Consider the following 25236-nt stretch of genomic DNA (forward strand, 5'->3'; position numbering starts at 1 on the left):
CTCCCTCTTCCCCAACCTTCCACTCACCACCCCCATCTACTTCTCAGAGAGGGAAAGGCTTCCCATGTCGAGTAAATAAAGTCTAATAAAGTCTGGGACATCACTTTGAGGCAGGACCAAGGGCCTCCTCCCATATCTATACTGAGCAAGATATCCCACCAAAGAGAATAGGCTCCAAAAAGACAGGTCAAGCACTAGGAACAAATCCTGGCCCCACTGCCAGTGGTCCCACAGACTGGCCCAGTCACACAACCACCACCCACATTCAGAGGACCTAGTTTGAGCCTATGCAGGTTCCCCCGCTGTCAGTCCTAAGTCAGTAAGCTCCTACTAACTCAGGTCAGCTGCTTCTGTGGGTATCCCCATCATGATCTTTGCTTATAACTCCTTCCTCTCTTCAACTGGAGTCAAAGAGGAAGAGCAAGGAAAGAGATATCTTGATTGAAGGAACCATTATGGGGCTAGTAAGAAACCTGGCACTAGGGAAATTCCCAGGAGTCCACAAGGATTACCCCAGTTAAGACCCTAAGCAACAGTGGAGAGGGTACCTGAACTGGCCTTCCCCGGTAATCAGATTGATGATTACCTTAATTGTCATCATAGAACCTTTATCCAGCAACTGATGGAAGCAGATGCAGAGATCCACAGCTAGCACAGAGACTTAAATTTTTACCTACCCTTTGTTTGAAACAATCTTGCTTTGAAAAATATGTGTGCAGCCATCACTTATATTAATTACTTGGTATAGTGGGTTTTTTTTTTTCTTTACTGAACAGGAAACAACACGCATGTCAAGTCTTAGGAAAGTCAATTGTGTTAAGGGTTCATCCAAAAGACATGTTGCATAAAAACACTCAAGGGCATTAAAAACTAATGTATAATCCATTTTTATAAAATAAAAACGTATTTTTATCTATGGAAACAACAATATATCAAATTTTTTATGTTTGAGGATTGACATGATAGCTCCTTAGCCAACCCTAGAGGAATGGCTCAGTCAGTAAAATGCTTGACTTAGAAACACAAAGATATATTGTTTAAATTTGTTCTTATCCTGGAAGGTCTTGTTTTCTCCATTGATAGTGAACGATAGCTTGGCTGGTTATAGTAGTCTGGGTTTGCATCCACGGTCTCTTAGAGAAGCTAAATAAGAAGGAGAACCCAAAGAAAAACATATAGGCATCCTCCTGAATATTAACCTTCATCAGGCGATGAAAGGAGACAGAGACAGAGACCCACATTGGAGCACTGGACAGAAATCTCAAGGTCCAAATCAAGAGCACAAGGAGAAAGAGCACGAGCAAGGAACTCAGGACCGCGAGGGGGGCACCCACACACTGAGACAACGGGGATGTCCTATCGGGAACTCACCAAGGCCAGCTGGCCTGGGTCTGAAAAAGCCTGGGTTAAAACTGGTCTCGCTGAACATAGCGGACAATGAGGACTACTGAGACCCTAAGAACAATGGCAATGGGTTTTTGATCCTACTGCACCTATTGGTTTTGTGGGAGCCTAGGCAGTTTGGATTGCTCTTTGGGCTGACGAGGGAGGGGGACTTGATTGGGGGAGGAGGAGGGAAAGGGGAGGCGGCGGTGGGGAAGAGACAGAAATATTTAATTAATTAATTAAGAAATAAATAAATTTAAAAAAAAGAAACACAAAGACAGGATTCCGGTCCCCAGAAGCCATGTTAAACACTTGGGCATGGTGACACACATTTGTAAAATCAAGTGCTGGAGACAAAGATCTCCAGGACGTACTAACTAGGTAGCCTGGCCTTGGAGCGTTCCCAGCTGGCAAGAAATTCCATCCCAAAAAAGAGGAGAACACTAGACAGTGCCTGAAGAAGTGTGACTTGCTGTCTGGCTTCTGTGTGCATACACAAGCCCATACATTCGCACATACACACAAACAGACGCACACAGAAACCTTTTAAACATACCATGTCTTCCTAAATCTTACTTATATGAGCTCTTAAATGTTCTAAAAATAAGTGCCCTTCGTTTACGAAATAAGAGACAATTTAAAAATTAAGCAAAGGCAAAAAGAACCCTGCAATCTCAAATCCTTGTGTGTGTGTGCGTGTGCGTGCGTGCGTGTGTGTGTGTGTGTGTGTGTGTGTGTGGTCTTTACGGCCTGAGAAGCTTTGCTGACACGGCAATTGTTGATCCATGGCATTCAAAAGAACATTTTTTAAGAGACTCAAGTTCTAAGAAGGAACTATCTGGACAACGACTACAGCAGGAAAAGAGGCTTGAGATGAGATAAGAGCCAATAAGGTTATTTCTATATTCCAGTATTTTGTGAGAGCCGTCAAATCTCAGAGTAGAGGCCATGGAGTGCTATGTCAGGTCCTCCTTGATTATAGGAAACCCATGAAAACCCACCGTATCCCAACGTGCACTAATGAAGCCTCAGTCGGAGCTGCTTTCCAGCACAAGTGGTGAATGGCACACGCTGACTCTTGACCTTGCTCCACCCAGCTTACCAACTTCAGGCATGCTGTACCCTCCCTTCCTTTTTCCAGCCAGCTTTTAGTCACTTCCTCTGGGAAGCCTTAGAGACATTCTGCCCATGCACTGAGTTGCTTTACATGGCTGTCTTCTGAATTTCACCATGACCTCGCCATCACTGTTTGAAAATGCATGAATTACAACTGATCATACAGTACTTACTACATGCTAAGGCTTCCACATACATAAGCATCTTCTATCTGCTCTCTTGATTGTCATCCACCCAGTGGAGCACTCATTCAATAGGGCAGAGACAGAATCTGACTTTTCTGCCCTATTAGTTATTCTGTGTTTTTGCTCTGGGAAGCTCCTCCTCTTACAGGAACAGGACAAAGGACATCTGGCTACTAACGTAAGGTCTCATCTTTCACGATGGACTGCATCTCCAGTAAACTGGGGGCTTACTGTGGTAGGGCACATGCAGACATATACATTTGCAAGAGGCTGCTAGGACACGGGTGCTAATAAAACACATAGAAATCCTCTTGCCTGCTGCCAAGATTATATAGCATTTTGTTTCCATTACATCAATTTTTTTCTCCACTTTTTGTGAACATTAATCAAAGAAATACAAAGAGCTCATTAAAGTGATAGATTGACTGGAAATGTAGCCACCTTTTCATTATAAACAGTCCCTTGGCGTTCGCAAGGCTGTAGGCTTTGTTCCCAGCATTTGTCATGTAGTTCAAATGTCCAAATGCCAGAGGCCCCAGTTGTTTTGTTGAGTGTGAACCAATAGCCATCGTAGCAAAACCACACAAGGAAACTGAACCAAGCAACAGTATCTTAAACACAAAGACAGTGAAGTATCTGTAAAGGACAGGTTTACCAGATGGCCAATGGATTGGCCACATAATTCAGAAAAGCAGATTCCCATCAATGACAACGTTCAGTTAGCTGTCCCTGAAAGGTCCTAGAGCAGTGTTTCTCAACCTGTGGGTCATGACCCTTTGGGGAGAGGTGTCAAATGGCCCTTTCAAAAGGGTTCATCTAAGATCATCCTTAATATAAGACATTTACATTATTCATAACAGTAGCAAAATACAGTTATGAAGTAGTAACAAAAATAATTTTATGGTTGGGGTCACCATGACATGAGAAACTGTATTAAAGGGTCACAGCATCAGGAAGGTTGAGAACTGTACCATCCACACTACTATGTGTACTACAGTACTAAGCCTGTATGCGGAGCCTGCACAATAGGACCATTCCCGAGCCAGGCAAGGGCCTGGAGATTTAAACACGCAGACACATAGACAGAGACAAGGCTCATCCTTGAAACAAGAATGCCCCCTTTATTGTGTACCAGAGCCACTTATATATGGATCCTTAACTGATAGCTGTACCCCAGCCAAACCCACCAGAAACTACTCCCCTGCCATCAGGAACTCCTGACGGTCTTGTGCTCAGAGCAGCTACAAACACAGGAAAAACAAGTTGTTTTGCTCAGAGCAGCTGCAAACACAGGAAAAACAAGTTGTTTTGCTCAGAGCAGCTGCAAACACAGGAAAAGCAAGTTGTTTTGCTCAGAGCAGCTGCAAACACGGGAGAAACAAGTTGTTTTGCTCAGAGCAGCTGCAAACACAGGAGAAACAAGTTGTTTTGCTCAGAGCAGCTGCAAACATAACAAGTTGTGTAGGCTAAGGACACCGAAGTGCCACACATTTAAACAATTTTTTAACTAAAAGCATTTACAATTTTTTTCTTTTAAGGGCTAAAGGATATTGTGTATACATGGTTATGCTGGAGGATAAATGTATAACTGCTGTTTTGGAGCTGGAAGGAACCGAGGTGTGCCTGTGTGCACACATTAAAGTTTGCCACAAGAGGGTATGAATGGTGCTAGTTAAGTTCTGAGAGTCCCCTCCAATCTCCTGCCCCATGGATGCCACGAGTACTAACTACGCTTTGACCACAGCCCACAATCAGAAATGAGATAAAACAGACGGATTCTTGAGCCTTGCCCTCTTCGGTTTCTAATTTATGATCTAGGCTTAATTTTTGTGTCTCAATTTCTTCATTTATAAATGGAGTAGTAATATGGTACGATGATTATAAATGGGTAACATAAGTAAACTTTTGACACACTATTAAGTACTTCTAAATACTAACTTCTCATATGTATATGTATGTGTGTGTGCACGTACATGCAAGTGTATATGTAGGCTGTGGGCCAGTTCCAGGGTCCTTCTTCAAGATGCCATCCACCTTGTTTTGATGCAGGGTCTCTAATTGACCTAGAATTCATTAATTAATCTAGGCTAGGGATCCATTGCTTCTACTACTAGAGTGCTAGGATTACAGACACTCACCACCGTGACTGGCTTCTTTACCTAGGCTCTGGGTTTTGAACTTAGATCTTTGGCTTGCATGACAAGCACTTTACTGATTAATCTATTTTTCCAGCCATTTCCATTACTTATTATTATTAAATACTTATTATTCATCAGCGATTGGTTATTAAGCTGATATAAAAAACCAAAGGCACGGAGTTTAGTCCAAGAACAACCTCTCAGAGAATGCATACGAGTATTCAAGACACAGGTTATTCTTGATTTTCTCATATTTAAAATAAGGCAGAAGCAATGCTCCAAATCTTTCTCAGAATGAGCGCCACATTGTGTGTAACACTGGGATATTTTTAAGTATTGGTTTTGTCATTCAATAGACAGCGATGGCCACAGAGATCTCACAGGAGTTTTGCTTGTTTGTTTAAGGTCGTATATAGGAGTATATTAACAAAAACACTGATACACACATCTCAGAGACAGACATTGTACCATGACAACCAAGCTGCTGGCGAATTGCATCCCTAGGCACAGAACCATATTATCTCTCAGGAGTAGCCCTCAGCCACGGTCCCCTCTCCCTTCTCCCTCCAGGAGTCCTGCATTCATTCCACTAACAAAGCATATTCATTTGCTACCAAGTGGTTATACTTTTGGTGACTGTAACGGCCTCGGTTCCTTCATCTATGGGAATGACCCTAAGGCCCTTCTAGGCTCTAAGGTGTAGGTCTCTTTCAAGAGCTCAAAAGTTAAAAGTATGCACCCACAGACCTGTGTATGTAACCTAGCATGGAAGCTGACTGTCCTAGAATGCTCTCACAGACTCTTATGTGAGTTTTCTTCCATTCATTTTTACCACTCTGCTTAGTGCCCAGACCTATGAAAAAAAAAAGTACTTTCTTAGAAGTTTCTCTAATGGCCAAAAAGGCCATAAATAACCATTTATTAAACAAACAGTATGGGCTAAAGAAAGAGAAACTGCTACAATTAGGCCCCCGAGGCCCTGAGCACAGCAGCACAGGCTGTAGGACTCCCCTAATCCTTTGCCATACATCACCAGTCCCTGAATTTCCTGAAGTTATCTTCATAATCAAGATGCTATTCTAGCCATTGAGGGCTTTCAAACTATTTTTAATTTTAATTTAAAGAGCAATTAAAGAAAGACAATGGATACGAGGGATAATAAAGTAAGTGATTAGCAGCACGCAAACGACAAAGGCTTAATGATTAGATGGTGTTAGTCTCCAAAGGGCTTGTTGAAAGAAAGCCCTTTCTACATGTGGCCGTTCAGCTAATGTGTCTCAACCCACAATTACAACATTGCTGACACCATTAACCAGCGAAACAACATCACTTGGTGAAATCCTTGTTGTCTCATTAAAATGGAAAGGGTCAGGTAATTTACCAGCCTTGTATGTCTAGTTTTGTTGTTGGTAATTAGCAAACATTACCCAGCACAGACTCCCGCTGGGAGCTGGAGAAACTTTGTAAAATATTAACGAGGAAAGTCTTTATATTTTGCTGGGAAATTGAAGAGAGGTGCAGTTGTATTCTGTGTGCCACTCCCTTGTATGAAGGAAAAGAAGAGAAAGCAAAACAACAACAACAACAAAACAAACAATCCAAAAACCAAAAGAAGCACTACAACCAGGAACTCTTTAAGCTAGAGAGAACTATTCAGAGTGCACTGGGAAGCCTTGGTCCAAGTCAAGACCAGTGTTACTAGTGTCCTGGTGACCAGTATTTCCTTCCTGTTTACAACGGGAGTTGGGGAAGGGGAGGAGAGGATAATTTCAAACTTCATCTTGATTCTTCCCTCCTCCGATCTTTTCAATGAATCTACTAGTAACAAAGGAAAAGATCATAAGAAAAAAAGTTTTCTCATTCTTTTCCAAGGACGGAAGTATATACCTGTATATCCTAGTGCTGGGATGTGGAGGCAGGACCGAGGTAGCTCAAGGTCAGCCTGGACTACATCAGGACACTATCTCAATTTTTCCCTCCCTCCCTCCCTCCCTCCCTCCCTCCCTCCCTCTTTTTCCATTTATTTGCTTTTTGAGATGCTGTATAAGCTGAAAGTGTTTGCTCAAAGAACATTAGATGAATATTTTTAAGCATAGAGGTTGAGGGAATATTTCCCCAGGGCCCGACTTCCTGTCTGTCAGCTTCCTTAGGGGAAGTCTCATCAAAGCAGGACTAAGGCCCCACCCCAGATGCTGGCCAATGCTGGGTATATTGTCAGGGAGCAGAATGGGATCTTATTTTTTAAATGGGATTTTTAGAACATAAAACACATTCCAATAAATGTGAACTGAAAATTATGAATTCATTAAATGACTTTGGTATCTTGTGCTATATATAATATTTATACTCCGACTACTGTAAAATATGCTTTAATATCTTTAGGCAACTATAAGGACTTAAATATTTATAAAACAGCTAAAGATAAAGTATGGCCCTCTTATTCCTACATACAGATGATGTAAGGCTTGCAATCAAAGACAATAACCCTCTCTGCCCATTTGTCATCTTAAAGGAGCCGATCAGCCCGCCATCCCTCGTGTACCATCTACATAAGAGTTGTTACCAACATAGACGACTCTAGAGGAGTTTGTGCCTTAAAAACTACCTAGAGTGCTATACTTCACAAAAAAACCAGGGCTTTCTGAAAATGGAGACAAAACAATAAATTCGCAGGCAAAACAGCTCCGAGAGGGGCCTCAAAATACTGCTGTATTAATCTCTGGGACATGTGAGGATGGGAGGCATTTTGATTTAATATTTCATAACACAGACACAATTGCTTCCTTGTGTGGCATATAATTAATGCTCCTTTCAAAGAGTTGTTTTTCCCCTTTAATTCCTCAGTATCCTAAATGCAAATAAATAGGTAAGAAATACTCTTGTGATAGTAATGTCTTGCTTCAGCAGTATAGAACAGCCTTCCCATAATCACAATAAAAAGAAAGCCATCGTGAATTTATAATCACCCAGGGGCCTATTAAAAGTAGATTTAAGTGTGAAACCTCAGCCATGATGCTCTTGTCATTTTCCCTTCTTGTTTGCCTTCAGTCATGTGGTGTGACTAATTTTCAGAATTCTTCCCTTCCCTATGCCAATTAGGTATTCAAAGAACCACTTGTGCCCATCTGCATGGGTCTCCCAAGTGGCCACTCGCCCGCTTGCTTTCTTCTGCTCTCTTTGATCAGGATTACAGGGTGGACCAGGAACCACGCAGAAGTTTGTGAATCAAAATTTAGGTCTCATTATACCTGCACTTTAATGAGGTTTGTTACATGCCAACCAAACTTCCCAGCCATCTCCCACAAAAGGCTACCCATTCTATGGAGAGTAAGCTTCCATGAATCATCCACTCTGATATGAGGTTTAGAAATAGGAATCCCGGGAAAGGCAGGGACTGGACTAAAGTTTCTCAACCTGGGCTTCATGCTGGAGTCACTGAAGGGGTCACCCTCTGGTATCTGGTTAAATTCTTCTGGGATGTGACCTGAGCATCACAGGCTTTCTTACACATCCTCGAAGTGATTGCACTGTGCAGCTAAGGTTGAATGCCAGTCGGTCCATTCGGAAACACATTCATCCACACGTGATTGACTAACCTGTGAATAAGGCACCAAGGCATTGTGGAGACAGGACAGTCTCTTCAATAAGTACATAATGAAAACTGGATTTCCAATGGCAAGAGAATGAAATTGGATCACTTTCCTATACCACATACAAGAATTAACCTGAAATTGTACAAAGACTTGAGTATAAGACATAAAGTGTGAACTCTTAGAAGAAAAGGTAGGGAAGCAACTTTTTGATGTGGACTACAGTAATTTGTTGGTTTTTGACTAAAACCCATCAAAGCCTTAGTAACAAAAGCAAAAATAAGCATGTGGAATTGGTTGAAGCTAAAAAGTTTCCACACACTAAGGGAACCCATCAAACAAATGAAAAGGTACTGCGCAAAATAAGGGGAAATCTTTGATAACCAGATATCTGGTACAAAGTCAACACCCCAAACAAAAAAGGGGCCAGCATAATTATAAAAAAACTAACCTGAGTCAACTCAACAGAGAAAGATGAGATATCTTGACAAAAGACAACCCTTTCTTCTGACTTAATGGTACTTTGAGGAAAACAGAAAGGCCCAGACATTGATTTCCCTCTGACAGCAACTTGATCCAAAGGCAGCCAGGATGCCCCATGAGAAAAATGAGAGATTGGGTTTGTCTAGGCCTAGTAAGTGGTAGAGATAGATTTGCACCCAAGACATCCATCCAAAAGTAACTAGCACATGCTATGATTAAACTAGACTGTAGCCCAAAGCAACCTCTGCCATCACACGGCATATCACATGACACCATACCATCTGCATGGCTTGAAAATACCTGGTAGAAAATCTTTACTAACAAGATGCTAAATGACAAATATGCTTGTCTAGAATTGGGAAATATTTTTTTCTCTAGAACTTTTCATAAAATACAACTGAAGCATTTAAGGTTCATCAATATCTTTAAGTGATTTAAAAATCTCCAAACTAAACTCATCTGTAAATTAGATGTCTTCTTTCCAGGCACACTTAGGAGAAAAGAAACAAGGACTTGAGAACTTGATATGAGCTTTTGTTGGTAAAAGGACAGGTAGAGGCAAAAATGCATTGGGTGGTTGGCATGCTTGCTTGCTAGCTTGAGGAACACATGCTAATTTCAGCACGTGGATTAAATCACGTCTCGGGGAGTTACAAATGACTCACATAAGGAAATTTACAGGGTGCGCTGGAATGTCCAAAACCCTATATCATTAACTATGTGCAGCCAAAGCATGCCATAGAGCTGATTGTGCATGCCTCCGTCACTTCTGTCTGTAGAGATCCCATTAGATTCAGCATGCATGGACAGAGAGTTAACCTCAAGTGCAAGGGAAAACAGTGTGCAGAAAATGAACTGTTGGTTGATTCACAATCCTCCCTTATCCAAAATTTCACTGATGGGGAGAAGGGAGGGAAGGAGGAAGAGAGGAAGAGAGAGAGGGTGTGTGTGTGTGTGTGTGTGTGTGTGTGTGTGCATGCAAGTGTGTATGTGTCTGTGTGTGGAACTCAGAGACCAAGCTCTGGTGTCTTGCTTCAAGTACCAACTACCTTGTTTTCTGAGCAGGGCCTATTGATAGTTTTGAGGCTTGCTGACTAGGCTAGGTGGGTTAGCCTGCCAGTGAGCCTCAGGGATACACCTTTCGCTTCGTCCCAGCAGTGAAATTACAAATGCATTCCACTACACCTGTCTATTTCACACAGGTCAAAGATGGAGAGCAATGTAGGAAGATATCTGATGTTGACTTCTGATCTCCTTGCACATGCCTCTACATGTATTCATGCCTGCATGTGCTCTCTCTCTCTCTCTCTCTCTCTCTCTCTCTCTCTCTCTCGATGGTATCCAGTAAGGTTCAAAGGTGGTTCACACTTCTCAGTCTTGTGTTGCAATGGCTCTTGTCAATCCTTGTTTCTCTCACAGGATCACATCACCAGAAGATGATGCTCTTAAGAGGCCCTTTCATGTGACAAAATATGCTGTGTAGGAAAAATTCTCCTAACTTAAAGCCATTTACCGAATAACTGCAGCCGCTGCTTCGCCAAACATATTGGCACTAGTGGGCTGAGATTCATCTTGTGAAGTCTGCAGAAGAAATGTTAACAGGGCAGGCTCCTCTCTGTACTTGAGACCCTCTCAGAGCCCTAAGCCAGACTTCTTTATTGTTTAGTAAGCTTTTTTAATGAAATGTACTACTCTTATTATAGAGGATTCCAAATAGGATCTAAATCACAAACCAATAAAAGAAAATTATTGGGCTGGGTATCTAAAGTTACTACCTAGAGGCTACTCCAGTGTGGTACGTATAAATCTCTAAACAGTTAAGTAGAATTGTCTTTCTGGTTTTTGGGATGGAAGCCAACAGCCATTTCAGTTACAACGGAAGGAAAATATTTTAGTGCTGAGCTTTGTTCGTTCAGTAGGCATAAAGAGAAATGGCGCTCCCCCACTGCCATTTCGGAATTGAGAGAGAATATTGTGGTAATGAAATGCTATACGGGAGCCACTGTGAAAAAAAATGCTTCTCTGGTTTCAGAGAGAGAGGCTGGGTGGGAGGAAACGTGCATAGGTGTGTTCGCAATCTGCGAGAAGCAGAGGACGAGCAGAAAGTGGGAAGGGCAGGTGTTGACGAGTAGTGACATGGGAGTGGGGGACAGGGTGATCTGTGACTCTGATGGGAACTCCAGATGTGCAGATGCTCGCCCTGCACTGGCCACACTGCAACTCTAGACACAAAGACAGCACAATTCAGGAAGGATGTGAACACTTCCACTAAGAGACCCCATGACCCTTGTCCTGCCAAACACCACAGCTCTCCCCCCGGAGCAAGGCTACAGAACATATAAAATGCAGACCCCTGTGTAATAAAAACAAAGGAAATTCCAGAGGCCTCCGTTATAAAAGACCACTGGGCTCATCTCATTTAATCGGCCTCTCATCCCAGAGATCATGGTGGCCAGTAACTTTCCTTTAGCACATGACCATAAGATGCTCACGATCCCTGCAGATCCTGTTCTGTTTCCTGGGAATGACTTCCTGATGGTAGGTGAGAAAACTAGTTCTTTGTTTCATCATTAGCTGATGGTCCTGGTCTTTGTGCAATGGGACACAAGACACAATGGACCGTTTAACCTGCTCAGCTCAGTCATTTGGCAAGTGGCTTGTCACAGTTTCCTCATCCTGGCTGCCCCCTCTGAACCATTATTTTGTTTGTCCTTTTCTCCCTTTCAACTCTTCATGGCTTTTGAAATAACCTTCTGTTGAAATAATCACTGCTCCCAATGAATTAGACCTTCACCAGCAAGAATGACCCAATCTCTCCTTAGTGCTAGCTTGCGAATGAAGAGTCAGATGCTCATAGTGGATTCCATCCTGCGAGTTCTGTCCCTGAGTTCCAGGTTGACAAAGTCCTCAAGAAGCCTGCACTTGCCATCCAGTGAGATGAAGATCCCAAAACACAGCATCCATCCAAAGGGGAATACAGAAGTCACTATGGCTCCAGATAACAGAAGGCTGGACAAACAGGGATGTGTACATTCATGTGTATATGTGTGTGTGCATACATGGGAGTGTGCATGTGTGTGTGTGTGTGTGTGTGTGTGTGTGTGTGTGTGTGTGAGACTGAAGTAGGCATATCAAGGTCATTTTCATCTATATAGTGAGTTTCATGCAAGGCTATCTGGGCAGTTTTTCCAAGTGCTCTCTTTCCTCATAAATATTTGTATAGGAAAAGGTCAGACCAGGAATGAGTTTCATGCCTACCATCTCACCAACAAAGACTACCACACAGTCTGGTGCACAGCAAGTGCTTGTGGAATTGGACAGACTCGTATAAGACATGAAGCACAAATCACACAAGTGAAGAACCTACAGTAGGAAGGGAACAAGGAAGGCCCCTTAAAACTAGCATCCGAACATAGCCCAGGCATTGAACCAGAAAGGGAAAGCTTCCTACAGAGCTCAGCTTGCTCCAAGCACAGAACCCTGCTGGCTTTGGGGTACGCATATTGCAACGCTGGATCTCATTTGTGTCGCTTCCCAAGACTGTGTCTATGTAATTAATACCTGTACTTATCACTTAGAGAGGGTGACAGAAGCAAGGTTGGAAAACAGAGCCAGTTGGCAGGAAACACAGTCTGATGCTCCCACATCATTCTTCTGTCACTTTTTTCCTCCAGTTGAGTTTTTTTCTCAAGTCCTGAGATGGTTAATATGATCAAAAATATGCCACGAAAAGAAAGATCATCAAACTGCTACACGTGTGTAATTCAGGCTAGCTGGCCCATCTATGATCTTCTAGCTGCTTCTTCCAGGTTTGCCTCGCACCTTGCCACTTAAGGGCTGGGACCACAGGCATGTCCAACTGCATCCAGCTATGGAAGTCAAATCAAACTCAGGTCATAGTCTTAATACCAGAGGAAGTGTCTCTCTGGCCTGGGGGATGCTGTTTCAACTCTGATGGGTCTACTTGGGTATTATCCCACTAGAAATGAAAGAACATCTGCATCCTGTCAAAGAATGGAATCCTTTATTTCGCCTGAACCTCCATTCTGAACCTCTATCCAAGGCCAAAAAACCTTTTGCTCTTCACAGACGCTGAGGTAACAATTCAGGTTTTGCGGCCAGCTGTATGGTTCCTCTAGGTCCTCACTGGTTCAAAGTGATCAGGACTAAATTCTTTCCCTTCTTCCCCTGCCCGTGTCTCCTCCTTGGTCCTCTCTTGTTTGTTTGTTTGTTTGTTATGTATTATACAATATTCCGTCTGTGTGTATGTCTGCAGGCCAGAAGAGGGCACCAGACCCCATTATAGATGGTTGTGAGCCACCATGTGGTTGCTAGGAATTGAACTCAGGACCTTTGGAAGAGCAGGCAATGTTCTTAACCTCTGAGCTATCTCTCCAGACCCCTGGTCCTCTCTTCTTCTTTAGTTGCAGGGCCATTATCTAGAAGGCAACCTTGAAACCCATTCCCAGATCCTTACCCATCCTCCCCTATTCATCCACTGTCCTCTGCAACTCTTTCTACACTTCCACTCCACCTCCATGCCTGCCTTGCTTCACTCTTCTACCCAAAAGCTGCACACTGAGCCCCATCCCATTACATAGGAAGCCAGGGTCAATCTGTATCTATTTCAAAGATAGATTTATAACTGCCCAGTTATGCCAAATCTTTGACTTCTCTCAATCCAAATCATTACCAAGACATGAAGCTACCTTTCTCAGGCTATGCAGTCCAGTTACATAGCCACTAGCCACCCAGAACCATTTCCTATAGTTTATAGGTGAAGTGAATCCCCCTCCCTCGGCTCGCTAAGCTCAGGTGTTTACTCACGTGTCCCCTAAAAGTGGCAAAGTTTGAAAAGGATGTGGAATCATTAGTAGATAAAGCCTTGCTCGGGGAAAATCGCTGGGGGCGGGCCTTGGAGTTTTATAGTTCATGACACTTCCTGTTCACTGGACTGCAGGTGCAATATGAATGACTGGCCTATTCCTGCCGCCAGGCCTTCCTGTCCGTAATGGTATATCTCCCACTAACTATACGCCTTCCTTCTTTCAGTTGCTTCTTGCCGGACATCTCGTCGTAACGGTAAGAGTAGTGGATACTACTGCAGTTTCACTTTGATAAAATGAAGTGCGAGGGCAAGTCCAGCCCCTCCATCATGTTCTCACCAGGTCCTTCACAAGAGCTGCCTAGCCGCATGCATGGAGCACAGGCCCACCTGTCACCTCTTCTGGAAAGACTCCTGAAGACATGGGAATCAAGGAAAAGAAGCACCCCTCCCTTGCTAACCTGGGCCTCCTGGCTTTGTATTGCCATCACCTTCCACCCACTGAGCTCCTCCTTGCTAGAGGGAGGCCAAGTCCAAGCCATTTTTACCCTGCAGAATGGCTGGTACATGGGGGTGAGGGAACCACATACTTATTCCTTTCTTTTCCTTAAAAGAAGCCTTGATCCAAAGCAAAAATAAGGTGCAAGATGCTTATTTCACATTATTATATTTTTTTTTAAAAAAAAAGAGCAACTCTAGCGCAGTCTCTTTTTAGGTCCTGATCCCAGAGGCCCCCTGAGAATGAACTCTGCTCTTTCCACGATCAGACTCCCTTCTTGTTTTTTAGAACCAGAGCGAAACGGGCTAGCAAGAGGCACTATTGTACCAGCTGATTTAAATTGAAGTGTTTTCCCTAGATAAATGCGTGCTAAATAATACACCAGCTCTCCAAGCCAAGGGAAGTGACAGGCACTCTGTAAATAAAGGCACTTAGTTGCTGGTAAAGAGCTGTAAAGTGGTTCTGAGCTGATGTTTGCTGACCAGCAAGAAGCAGCTTCACCTGCTTTATGTAATTGTCACTGCAGTTTTGCCTGCTGTATATTAAAACTGCATCTCATAGACCCAAATGTCACATTGGATATACCATCCCACATGGAATGTGCCACCTTCTGCTGTAATTGTTTTTGACAGCCAGCCATCACATCTCTTCTCTTTCCAGAAAGTGTCTGGTGCAGAATCCCTACGCTGGGTCGGTTCTGACACCATGTGGGCTAGAAAAGGCGACGCTAAAGGGGAAGGGGAAAAGAAGCAAAGAATAACACGCCATGGCAAGTGCACAGACACAAATCCTCACCGCAGAGGCCGGGCTCCCTCAATGCTAATATGCCCTTTTCTTGTTCAGCTGCAGATCTTCAGAACAACTGCACACACGAGCACTCTGCCACAAGGGCACAGCATTCTCTTCCGTCCACACGTCTGAACCCAGCTGGGTTCTGGAGAAATAAAAACATGGCTCATGCATGGGTCAAGGCAGCTGTGGGGTTTTGTCCAGGACCACAGGACACATCATAATGAAATGGGCCTGGCAGGTCCTAGAAACCTCTTTGATTTCCACTCGGGGGACGTGAGATATATTTCCCAAAATGCAAAGAGCAACATGATGCCTTTGTTGCCCATAATTGCAGCTTCCCTTAGAGTGTGGACCTGTCAGATACCTGGGTGGAGAAGCAAGTATGAGGCCGCTGGGAATACGAGCTAGTCAAAGAGGTCTCAGAGACGGGAAACAGCAGGGACATTCAGCGCCCCTATATAGTGCATGACTAAAAGGGACTCAAACAATTGGGTACAGGGTGAGCTCCAGAGGTGTGCAGTGGGGAAGAGACACTTCTTGCTATTGGAACTGCCACTGGACCACTGCTATTGGGATATCAGAGTGATACCAGAGGATGATGCAGAGGCTAATAACAGGGTAGGAGATGACAAAGTGAGAAAGAAAAATGGAGTATTTTGGCTACCAAGTGATGTGGGATTCCCCTCTGTATGCTGTGAACATGATTGGTTAATTAATAAAGAAACTGCTTTGGACCTATAGCAGGGCAGAACCTAGGTAGGCAGGGAAAACTAAACTGAATGCTGGGAGAAAGGAGGCAGAGTCAGAGAGAAACCACGTAGCCCATCAGAGACAAACACTGGGAACTTTACAGCCACGTGGTGTGATACACAGATTAATGGAGATGGGTTAAATTAATATGTAAGAGTTAGCCAGTAAGAAGCTAGAGCTGATGGTCCAAGCAGTAATTTAATATAGTTTCTGTGTGATTATTTCGGTTCTGGGCAGCGGGAACCAAGAAGCAGCTCTCTCCTTCTACAACCAAAAGTTTCCATACTGTGTCCTTAGGAGTAGAGCTGACTGCTGGTGTCCAGGAGACACCTGCTGAATAATACTGCTGACCCGAGGTTAAGAGAAGTACTGCCTGTCAGGCATGCATCTCACGTTCTGCCTTCCTCTACTCTTGGTGTCCTTCTCATTCATTCGGGCCATAAGATGAATACTGCATGCTACCTGGTGGATATTGACAACAGAGAGCCCCTTCTGGCTATTCAGGATGCACAGACTTCCGGATCAGGACTTCTGATTCGTATGGTGCCCTCTTCCTTAATCTCCCCAAGTAGTGGGAATGTTGGGTATTTCTAAGGTCTTTTTTTTTACACGTTTCGAGAGCACTGTCTTTGTTACCTAGTTACCTCCTCAAATTCTCACCTTTCCAGGCTTCCCTATCTCAGGTTAGCATTTGTATACACAAACAGTTGAGAGTCCAGCATCTGACTGCCTCAGCGTGTGCACTTCCACACACAAAAGAAAGACATCCCTTCCTTCTTCTCAGAGAAGAAGGAATGTCTCTTCTCCCTCCATGTCTCTTGTTGGAACTTATTCCCTTTGCTTATTCCTGATTTCCTTAATATCCAGGCCGTTGAGCACAGGGGGAAGGGAGGATTTTGTGAGTTGGGACACTGTACAGAATTTGAGGTAGGATGAAGTTTAAAGGGAGCTAGATGGAACATCTTTATAACTACACATGGGTGCGTTGTCAAACATCTGCAGGAGGAAAGAAGGGCTTCCCTGCCTTCTTCTGTTCTCACCGTCTCGACCCAAAGGGAGAACTGCTCCTTTCAAACCTTTCCAGCTCCCTCGCTACTCCCTCCCAGGACAGGAGGCATGTCTGGACTAGCTGATCAGCATGTTCAGTGCCCTGGGTTTGTTAGTGTGAAGATGTCAATAGCTTTAGAGCAGCTTGTACCAGTCACCTGGGGAGCTCATTAGAATGCACATCTGACAGGTAGTTTAAGATGGGCCACGAGAAGATGCCTCTCCAACAGGCTGCCCTAGGTGATGCTCACACCAGGGTGAAGGCGAGGAAGACAAATTAAAGAGCAGGGGCTTAAAGGCAGGTACCACATACCAGCTTGCTGAATTCACCCCCAGAAAGGTGAGTTTACTGTCTTTCCACATCCTTTCTCCCCAGTGTTCCCCAGGCAAACTGGGCAGGAAGGAAGTTCTATGTCCTGTGTGTGCAGCCTGACAGAACTTAGAGTCTGTCTCAGGGCCTTGGCATGTTGCTCTCTTGCATGGCTGTGCCAAGGTCTACATTTGAGAGTATCAGGCAGGATAGTAGAATGAAGAGGTCAAAATTAAGCCACAGGCAAGGTTCTGTCAGAAAAATGGAGGCAGGAAGTGACTCAGCCAGAACAAGAGACTGAGCCAACCTTTGAAGAGTTGCAGAAACCCAAGTCAAGGAGGCCCTGATTCCCCATTCCACAAAAAGAGCAAAGAGAGAGGCATTATACTCCCCAGGGGATGGCCTGCACCTCTTCTCCCAGAGCCCAGCAGCAAGGCCACTGACTCTCTGGATACTCTTGCAAGATAAGCTTTGAATATCACTGCTGCTCATGGCCCCAATGTAAAGTAGCATTAAGGCCTTTCCTTCCTTTTCACTTCCCCAGTCCCCCTCCTCAGCACCCTTCTTCAATGGCCAGCTTGCAGTGCAAGGAAGAGAACCTGCAAGTGGAAAGGTTTGCAGGTACTGTGTGTCCTGGTTTTATGGCCAATCTGGGCAGAAGCAAGAAGAGGCTGGTAATGCTGGGCTGCTCAAAGATAGCAGAACACTAAGGTCTTAGTTCCACAATTCAGTGAATCTTCCAGAAAGGCCTGCATGTGGAGGCCACCTACCGATAAGGAGCTTCCTGCCCTAGCAGCTGCAGTCCCTCTCAGGCTTTGCTTCTTGGAATGACAGGAGTAGGGCTCCCTTTCAGCAGTCAACCATACCCATCCAGCAGGCCCTGCATGTCCTACACAGAGCTGTCACACAGAGGAAAATACTTCATCTCCTATCCTTCCTGATCCCGAGTCCCAGGGCCACTTATTATGGGGTTACTTGCTGTGCTGATTCCCTGAGACTACAAGAAGGCCTCTTTACTTGAAACGACCTGTCCAAAATCCCAGAGTAAATGACAGGGAAGACTGGGGCCAAAAGAAAAGGCAGCTGTGTGTCATTTAAGGCCTCTCTGCCTCCTACAGTAAAATGCACAGGCCAACAAGCGTCATTCCTTGCTACATGACTTCAAGTATCTTCCTCATCCCTACTCTTTAGAGATCTCCAACCTTAGGAGTCCTGGATGTGACCCTAACCATAGCAAAGCTTAACACTCCCATTTCAGCTCCATGGAAAAGTACTCACAGGGAAGGGACCAAGAAGTATAAAGCTAGCATCTTTAATTGTTCTGGCACTTAGGCAGTGACCCTGGTCATAAAGCCCCTTCTTTGCAAAGGCCAAGAAGGTGACTATTTAAAAACTCCTTTATTGCATAAAAAAGGTAAGAAACTGGAGGGAGGGAGACATACACCAGGGTTCAGGTCTACATCTCCAGATGGCAGGAAGAACAGATGCTCCTCTCTAAGCCATTGTGGCGACCACAGGTTTCACTGCCAGACAGGCTGATGTGAGCCCCTTTGAATTACTGAGTGAAGGATATCCCTCTTGCCAGCCCCTGTCCCCCATAGGCACAGCAGAGAAGTATTACAGGCTGTCCTTACCTTGGGAATTAGCCTGCAAGACCCCGATGCTGTCATCAAACTGCATAGATTTGATGTTGAGTGACGCCAAGATGCATTCCTTGTCCTGAAGCGAAGTATCATCAATATTATTCTGATTGGCTGACAGGATAACGCACATGTCACAGAGGTTGATGTTGACAGCCCTTAAATCAGCCCGACTTAATGGCGTACCCTTTGGCATGGGGGTGGTGGAGAGAGAGAGAGAGAGAGAGAGAGAGAGAGAGAGAGAGAGAGAGAGAGAGAGAGGGAGAGGGAGAGAGAGAGAGAGAGGGAGGGAGGGGAGGGAAAGAAGGAAAAAATAAAAACAAATTAAAGATTGAGCTGGAGCTTTGGGACATTATTTAACAAGTATCTTTTTTATGTCTTGACATTAAGCTGGCCTAACTACATTTCAGGGAATAAGGGCTGCACGCTAATCTAAAGGGTAGTCGGTGCTGATGGCAGCATTTCAGGCCAGCTCTCAATACTCAATCAAGCTATTACTAACAAACGCGAGACGAATAATGCCAGGGTCTCCATCTTCCTCCTGCCTGGAAATTGTCTTGATTTAAGTAACTGTCCTGTGGCAACCTCTGCCTTTCAGAACATAACGAGGGGGTGGGTTTCAAATGCCTGTTTATTTAATAGCAGGTCACTTCTGTCTCTGGCAAAAGACAGCATATCCGATTAGAATTTCGAAAGCAGCCATGGGGAAATCAGCAAAACAGGGTGTGATGAGGTGGGCTTCTGGCTCTGCTCAGTCGGAAGGCTGCAGGAGCCAGTGGAATCAGTGTGCATTTTGCAAAGCAGAGAGGGCAAGCTTAGGGCCGTAAAATTCTATTGCATATTTTTCAGTAATTAAAAGAAATGCCAAGGAAACTACATAAATATCCGACAACATAAGATTTTGGACATACCTATACAGTCGACATGTGTACTGCAAGGACAGCCAGAGCTACCCCTCTATATACCCACTGAGCTGGAATAATCTCCAAGATAATGGAACAGTAAGTGGTGGGAGGTGGGGATCGAGAACAATTTAAAAGTTTAACCCCGTTTATTTGGAAAAAAACGAAGCTGCTTGAAGTAAAACATATATTTATAAAAGTATGCAAATTCAGGGAAAACTCAGGAAAAACTATACACTAAACTAATAACAGTAATTACCTCTGGGAGAGGAAAGGAGGAAGTGGAAAGTTTGCTTTCGACTTTATATACTTCTATATTGTTTGAATATTTTATAACAAGAACTGATTTGTATATTACTGGTGCAATTAAAAATAAATAAGCCCGTGAACAGAGATTTAAAAAACCCATGACAATGGGAGACAGCAGAAAATCCTCTGCAGACGAAGGTTAATGACGGAGAGCAATCACAGCTATGAGAGCACCAGCACTCTTACACAGTGTCCTCCCAAGGACGTCCCAGTACAACTACCTGGACCATCCCGTTCCAGAGCACTCAGCAGCCATACAGCATTATTTTGGGGGTCCCATCAAGCCATCATCATAACTGATATTCTAGATTTATTTATATTTTTCCTTAAAATGGGATATGGATACACCAGTTTAACCTACAGCCTGTATTAGCCAAGTATTTGCCAGCTGCTGTATGCATCTCCTCTTGTTTCCATCACTAGATGGGCTTTCGGAAAATAGGACCTGGATAATACTATGGAGCCCATCAACTCTTTTTATGACTTAGTGGATGTCTGGAGTCCAGGGCTCCTAAATATTGCTACCAAGTGGAGCCACAGAGTAAGGGCAAGTAGAGCCATAGGTGTAAAGAAGGTCCTGGTCCAGGTACTGGAGCAGTACCTCGGGAGAAGGAGAGAAAAACCATCTTCTATGATCACAACATTAAGTGTGACCAACTTTCTGTATCACATTGCTATGTATAAACAGCAGCTGTCTATGTCCATATTCTCTTAATTTTCACCTTACAGGGAACTCAGCATTAATTGTAATGTAAGGGAACCCGTGTCCAGTTGCAGACATAGGAGTTCAAACCACAAGAATTCCAAGGACATCCACAGAAAGCTTTTGTGTTTCTATCGGTTGCACTCATTTGAGTGACACAGTTTAAACAATGAAGACACGGACCAGGCTTATAATGTACCAGTGCTTAAGTGTGCTAAATTTGGGGGGATTTGTAAAGGCTCTACAAACGGAAGACTCATCCCGACTTACAGAGGAAGGTGAGTAAATGTGCATGGGGCACACAGAAGGAAACACACACATATGCACAAATACCAACGGTCATACCACAAGCCCCATCTATATACACATACACTCTTGCATCTAGCAAATGAGTTCACTTTTAACAGAGCTAACTTCAGAGGTCAAGGGATCACATGGAATAGCATATGTAAGATGATGATCACAGAAAGGTATAATCAAATTGAGCATATTTCTGAATCTAGCAATGTACATGCAGTATATGTGTATGTTCGTCCAGTGAGTGAATCGTAACAGGTCTTCAACTACATGCATACTTTAAAGAAGTCAGGTTTTGGTCCTGCATTCAAAGGAGATCAGCCTAATGTTTCTTGCACTTTTTGATACTAATGGGGGACTTGTGCCAAGCATTAGAGGAGATACATGGCTACACTGGCGTGCTGACTGAGGACAGCTCCTTATAGATGCTTTAACACATTATATTGCTTAGCTCTTGTTGCTGCATTTCTGAGGCTCTGGAAGCTGATAAACAGTAGAAAAATCTAAGAGGTTGCATATCCCCAAATACTATAAATTAAAATTAACAGAATAGTTGGAGGATCCAGGCATTGCTGGCACACGCCTTTAATCCAAGCACGCAGGAGGCAGAGGCGGGCAGATTTCTGTAAATTCAAGGCCAGAACAGCCAGAGCTATATTGTGAGTCCTTGTCCCAAAAATCCAAAAAGGAAAAAAATTATTAGAGGATAGGTAATATTTTCCTGAATTTGTGACAAAGACAACCACATAAAATTTTGAAAAGAATAATATTCTGTAAGTCTATAATTTAATGGAGAATATATTATAATTTGAAAGTGGCTAGTTATATGACTTTTAAATCATTCATCTCATACCTGCACATTAAACTATGGAGTCCCAAATTGTCTTTTGTAGATTGGTGATCTTTTTAATAAAGAGGACATGATATATATGCATATATATACATTATATGTGTATGTATATATGTCTGCATATATACACATATGCACACAAAGCCATGGAAAAAAAAGGTGGGGCAGAGGTTGGTCCACAGAAGAGGTTTGGAATTCCATACAGTAGAGATAATTCTCCCCTTTATTTATTTGATCAATATCAGAAGAAAGATGGAACGGATCAGCATTTCTCTAAGAATTAACCCCGTCAAATTAAAATGCCAACGGGAATCTTATAAGTGAATTCTAGATGTGTATATCAAAACAGGGCAACACTCAAAATTTCACCTAGGAAAGAGGATTTAGACACTGGTATGGTTAATGCATGTGGTGGTAGCTCAACTTCACCCCTGACAAGAGGCTGCACTTGGCTGCAAATTCCGTTTAATAAGGCCTCCCAGGGTTCTGACTTTCTTGGCATAGCACAGGAGGACTGCCTCATCCTCGGGCCTGAAACCACATGAAGGAGCAGAGGCAGGATCAAAGCTTCAGCAATTACAGCCACCTGGGATTCCCTTTTGTGAATGAAAAGATGAAGAGAAAACATCAAATAGTGTGACCTTGACTTACAGGCAATATGGACACTTTGGGGAAGTTGTGCAGGGTCTCCCACTCTCGCTTGAGGTACTCGATGGAGCCCACAAACACAATGTGTTTCAGCTCATGGTAGTGAAAGTTGCTAGCACGGAGCGGCATCACCAGGTTCCGGAGGCCAATCAGGGCTGAGCTGACATCCCCAAAGATACAGACTACAACATGGCCACTCAGGACAGTCATGGCGGCTTCACTTCGAGTCTGTAACAGAGGGAAGTGCAAGACTATCAGAGAGGAGAGGTCACAACAGCGATATAAAAAGAAAAAAGCAGCATTTGTGTGAAGGAGAATGTTAGTATTGGTTCTGCACTTACTGTGTTCTATTGGTGTGATTTAGGTGTGCTCTGGGTGTTCCCCACAGGCCCACTGTTATCAAAGTCTTTGTCTCCAGGGTGGCATTACTGTATGGCAGAAGGCCTGTGAGTTGAAGCCACACCTTACTGGATGTAAGAGAGTTCTCATGTGTCCTCTTGAGTTCTCCAGAAATGACCAGTATGAAAAGAGCAAACCTGGACAAACCCATCTCATTTCTCTCTGGTGATATCTGCTTCTCTACCTTCCTGCTGTGATCATCTACCAGCCACCAACCTTCGCAGAGACCAGGCAAATGGTGCAGACTTTGAACCTCTTCAAAACTGTGAGCTACCTCTTCTCTTCACAAGTTAGCTGTCTCCGGTATTTTACCATACAACCCCAAAGATATCCAACACAACTATTATTTGTACTGTGATAAAACAAATGTTTAATTTAGTTCACAATAATAGAAAATAAGTGATTCTTCAATATCAAATATAAAATTGCACAAGGTACCCATTCTAATGGAGAAGAGTATACTGGGGGAGAAGGGGAGGATGCTAAAAAGATAAAACTCAGGTTGCCATGTGAGTCCTTTTATAATACCATTTTTTAGGAAGTTAAATGCTGGTTTAAACCTCCATCCCCATCATGTTAAAGAGGATATAATTTTTTCTAATAATTTTAGTGTATACAGTAAGTATGCATGCAGAGAAAGAGCCATCTTTCCTTCTTGATTCTATTTATTGTTAAAGTATATATAAAATAATACTGGCAAGGCTTACAAGACAGCTATTATTCCAGCTTTGTCATTATATCCATGTTATACATTCATCTCTAATTTGAGCAAAGGCATACACTATATATATTTATCTCATAACTTCCTGTACACATATGCCCACACATTACCACCTTATTGAACAATAGATTTAAGAACTATGTGCCATGTAGACCTTTAAGCAGAAGAGTGTATATCAATCTTTAGGAGAGCAAAGAGAAGAAAAGGGATGTTTATGTATGTGGGAAAAAAGGCCTTAATGTCCATGTTCACAAAAGAGCCTTTTGTGAAGATGATTAAACGGTCCTACTCATTGGTTTGTGTCAGCTGAAATGCGGGGTTCTCTTTTGAGATGTTTCAGTGAGATGGCACAGTCCATCTCGGTATTAGTAGATAGCATGTGATATCTGAGGCCAGAGGCTAGCTGCTCTGACCTGTAGCCTCAATCTGCTAATACCCCACAAGCTTCGAGACATCCACTGAGTGAAAACTAGCTTTTAAAATTCACAATGACTAAGAAGAAAAACAAAATTAGAAATACCATCATGAGTGACAATAACATGAAATTCACATCTTAATAAAGTTTTATTGGGACACGGTCAACTCATAATGTTTAGGTATTTTCCATGGCTACTTTCATGGAAAGTAAAATTGACAGTTGTGACAGAGATCATATGGCCTGTGAGTCTTAAATCACTGAATATACTCCTCTACAGAAAAGGTAGGTGGGCAGTGATGATGCACGCCTTTAAACCCATCACTTGGGGAGCAGAGGCAGGCAGATCTCAGTGAGTTCAAGGCCAGTGTGGTCTACAAAGAGACTTCCAGGACAGCCAGGACTACACAGAAAACCCCTGTTAAAAGAAGAGAGAGAGAGAGAGAGAGAGAGAGAGAGAGAGAGAGAGAGAGAGAGAGAGAAGGTACATTAACCCATGTTCAGACGTTGGGGTTTCCTGGATCATGCCTAGAAAGGATCACCCTATATAAACACCCACTAGTAGTCATTACAAGGGTCTAGAGTTCAATGAGTGAAGACAGAGGCCAATGTCTTTCCCCAGTCCCTGCCCTGGGTCCACAGGGGTGATAAAGTAAGCAACACGTCTATGTAGGGGAGGACCCCAAATATCCAGAAAATACAAATGGCTATCCGTCCATTGCTGGTCTATTGTTCACCATACAGATGAAAAGAATAAGAGAATGAGGTCAGGATGGGGTGGTGCTCTGTTTCTCCTTCTAGTCAACACTTTCAACCCCCTGCCATCTTTTCTCACTGCATGCTCATAAGGTCTATGAGGCTCACAATGCATTGGGGGAAGCATATTCATGCCCACAGCACATACCAATCTCTGTTTGATTTAATCCTTAGCATTGATCAAGGTATTGATTGCTTAAATGCCAATATTGCAATTCAAGACAATGTCAGGGTTATTACAGTAACCCCTGAGGAGAGGAGGAAGTTAGCCTTTATTCTCTGGTTATTCGAATAAAGCCGGAGCTATCATCATGGCCACTTTCCCAGAGTAGAAGGGAAACCTGAGACACAAGCTGTAAGAAATTTCTCATGAAAAGTGACTGAGAAGGCATGGAGCTCCCAGCAACTCTTCCCACTTTGTGGGGAAGACAAGGAGTTAGTCAGTCAGGTTGCATGAAAGCCCTCTGGGGTTGTT

General features: G+C 43.5%; 1 protein-coding gene across 7 annotated transcripts in view; it reads right to left on the reverse strand.

Annotated features, from left to right (window-relative positions):
- The window catches only part of Kcnma1 (potassium calcium-activated channel subfamily M alpha 1), a 717904-nt gene that overhangs the window by 50298 nt on the left and 642370 nt on the right, over positions 1-25236 (reverse strand). For all 7 annotated transcript variants that reach the window (XM_050127309.1, XM_050127310.1, XM_050127305.1 and 4 more), the window contains 2 exons: positions 22474-22698; positions 18756-18948 (listed from right to left, as the gene is read on the reverse strand). In XM_050127309.1, the coding sequence (XP_049983266.1) occupies positions 18756-18948; positions 22474-22698 (418 nt within the window). The remainder of the gene's footprint in view (positions 1-18755; positions 18949-22473; positions 22699-25236) is intronic.

The sequence above is a fragment of the Alexandromys fortis genome, unplaced genomic scaffold, assembly GCF_014885135.2.
Source record: "Alexandromys fortis isolate MF-2015 unplaced genomic scaffold, M_Fortis_MF-2015_v1.1 scaffold_277, whole genome shotgun sequence".
NCBI classification, from domain to species: Eukaryota; Metazoa; Chordata; class Mammalia; order Rodentia; family Cricetidae; genus Alexandromys; species Alexandromys fortis.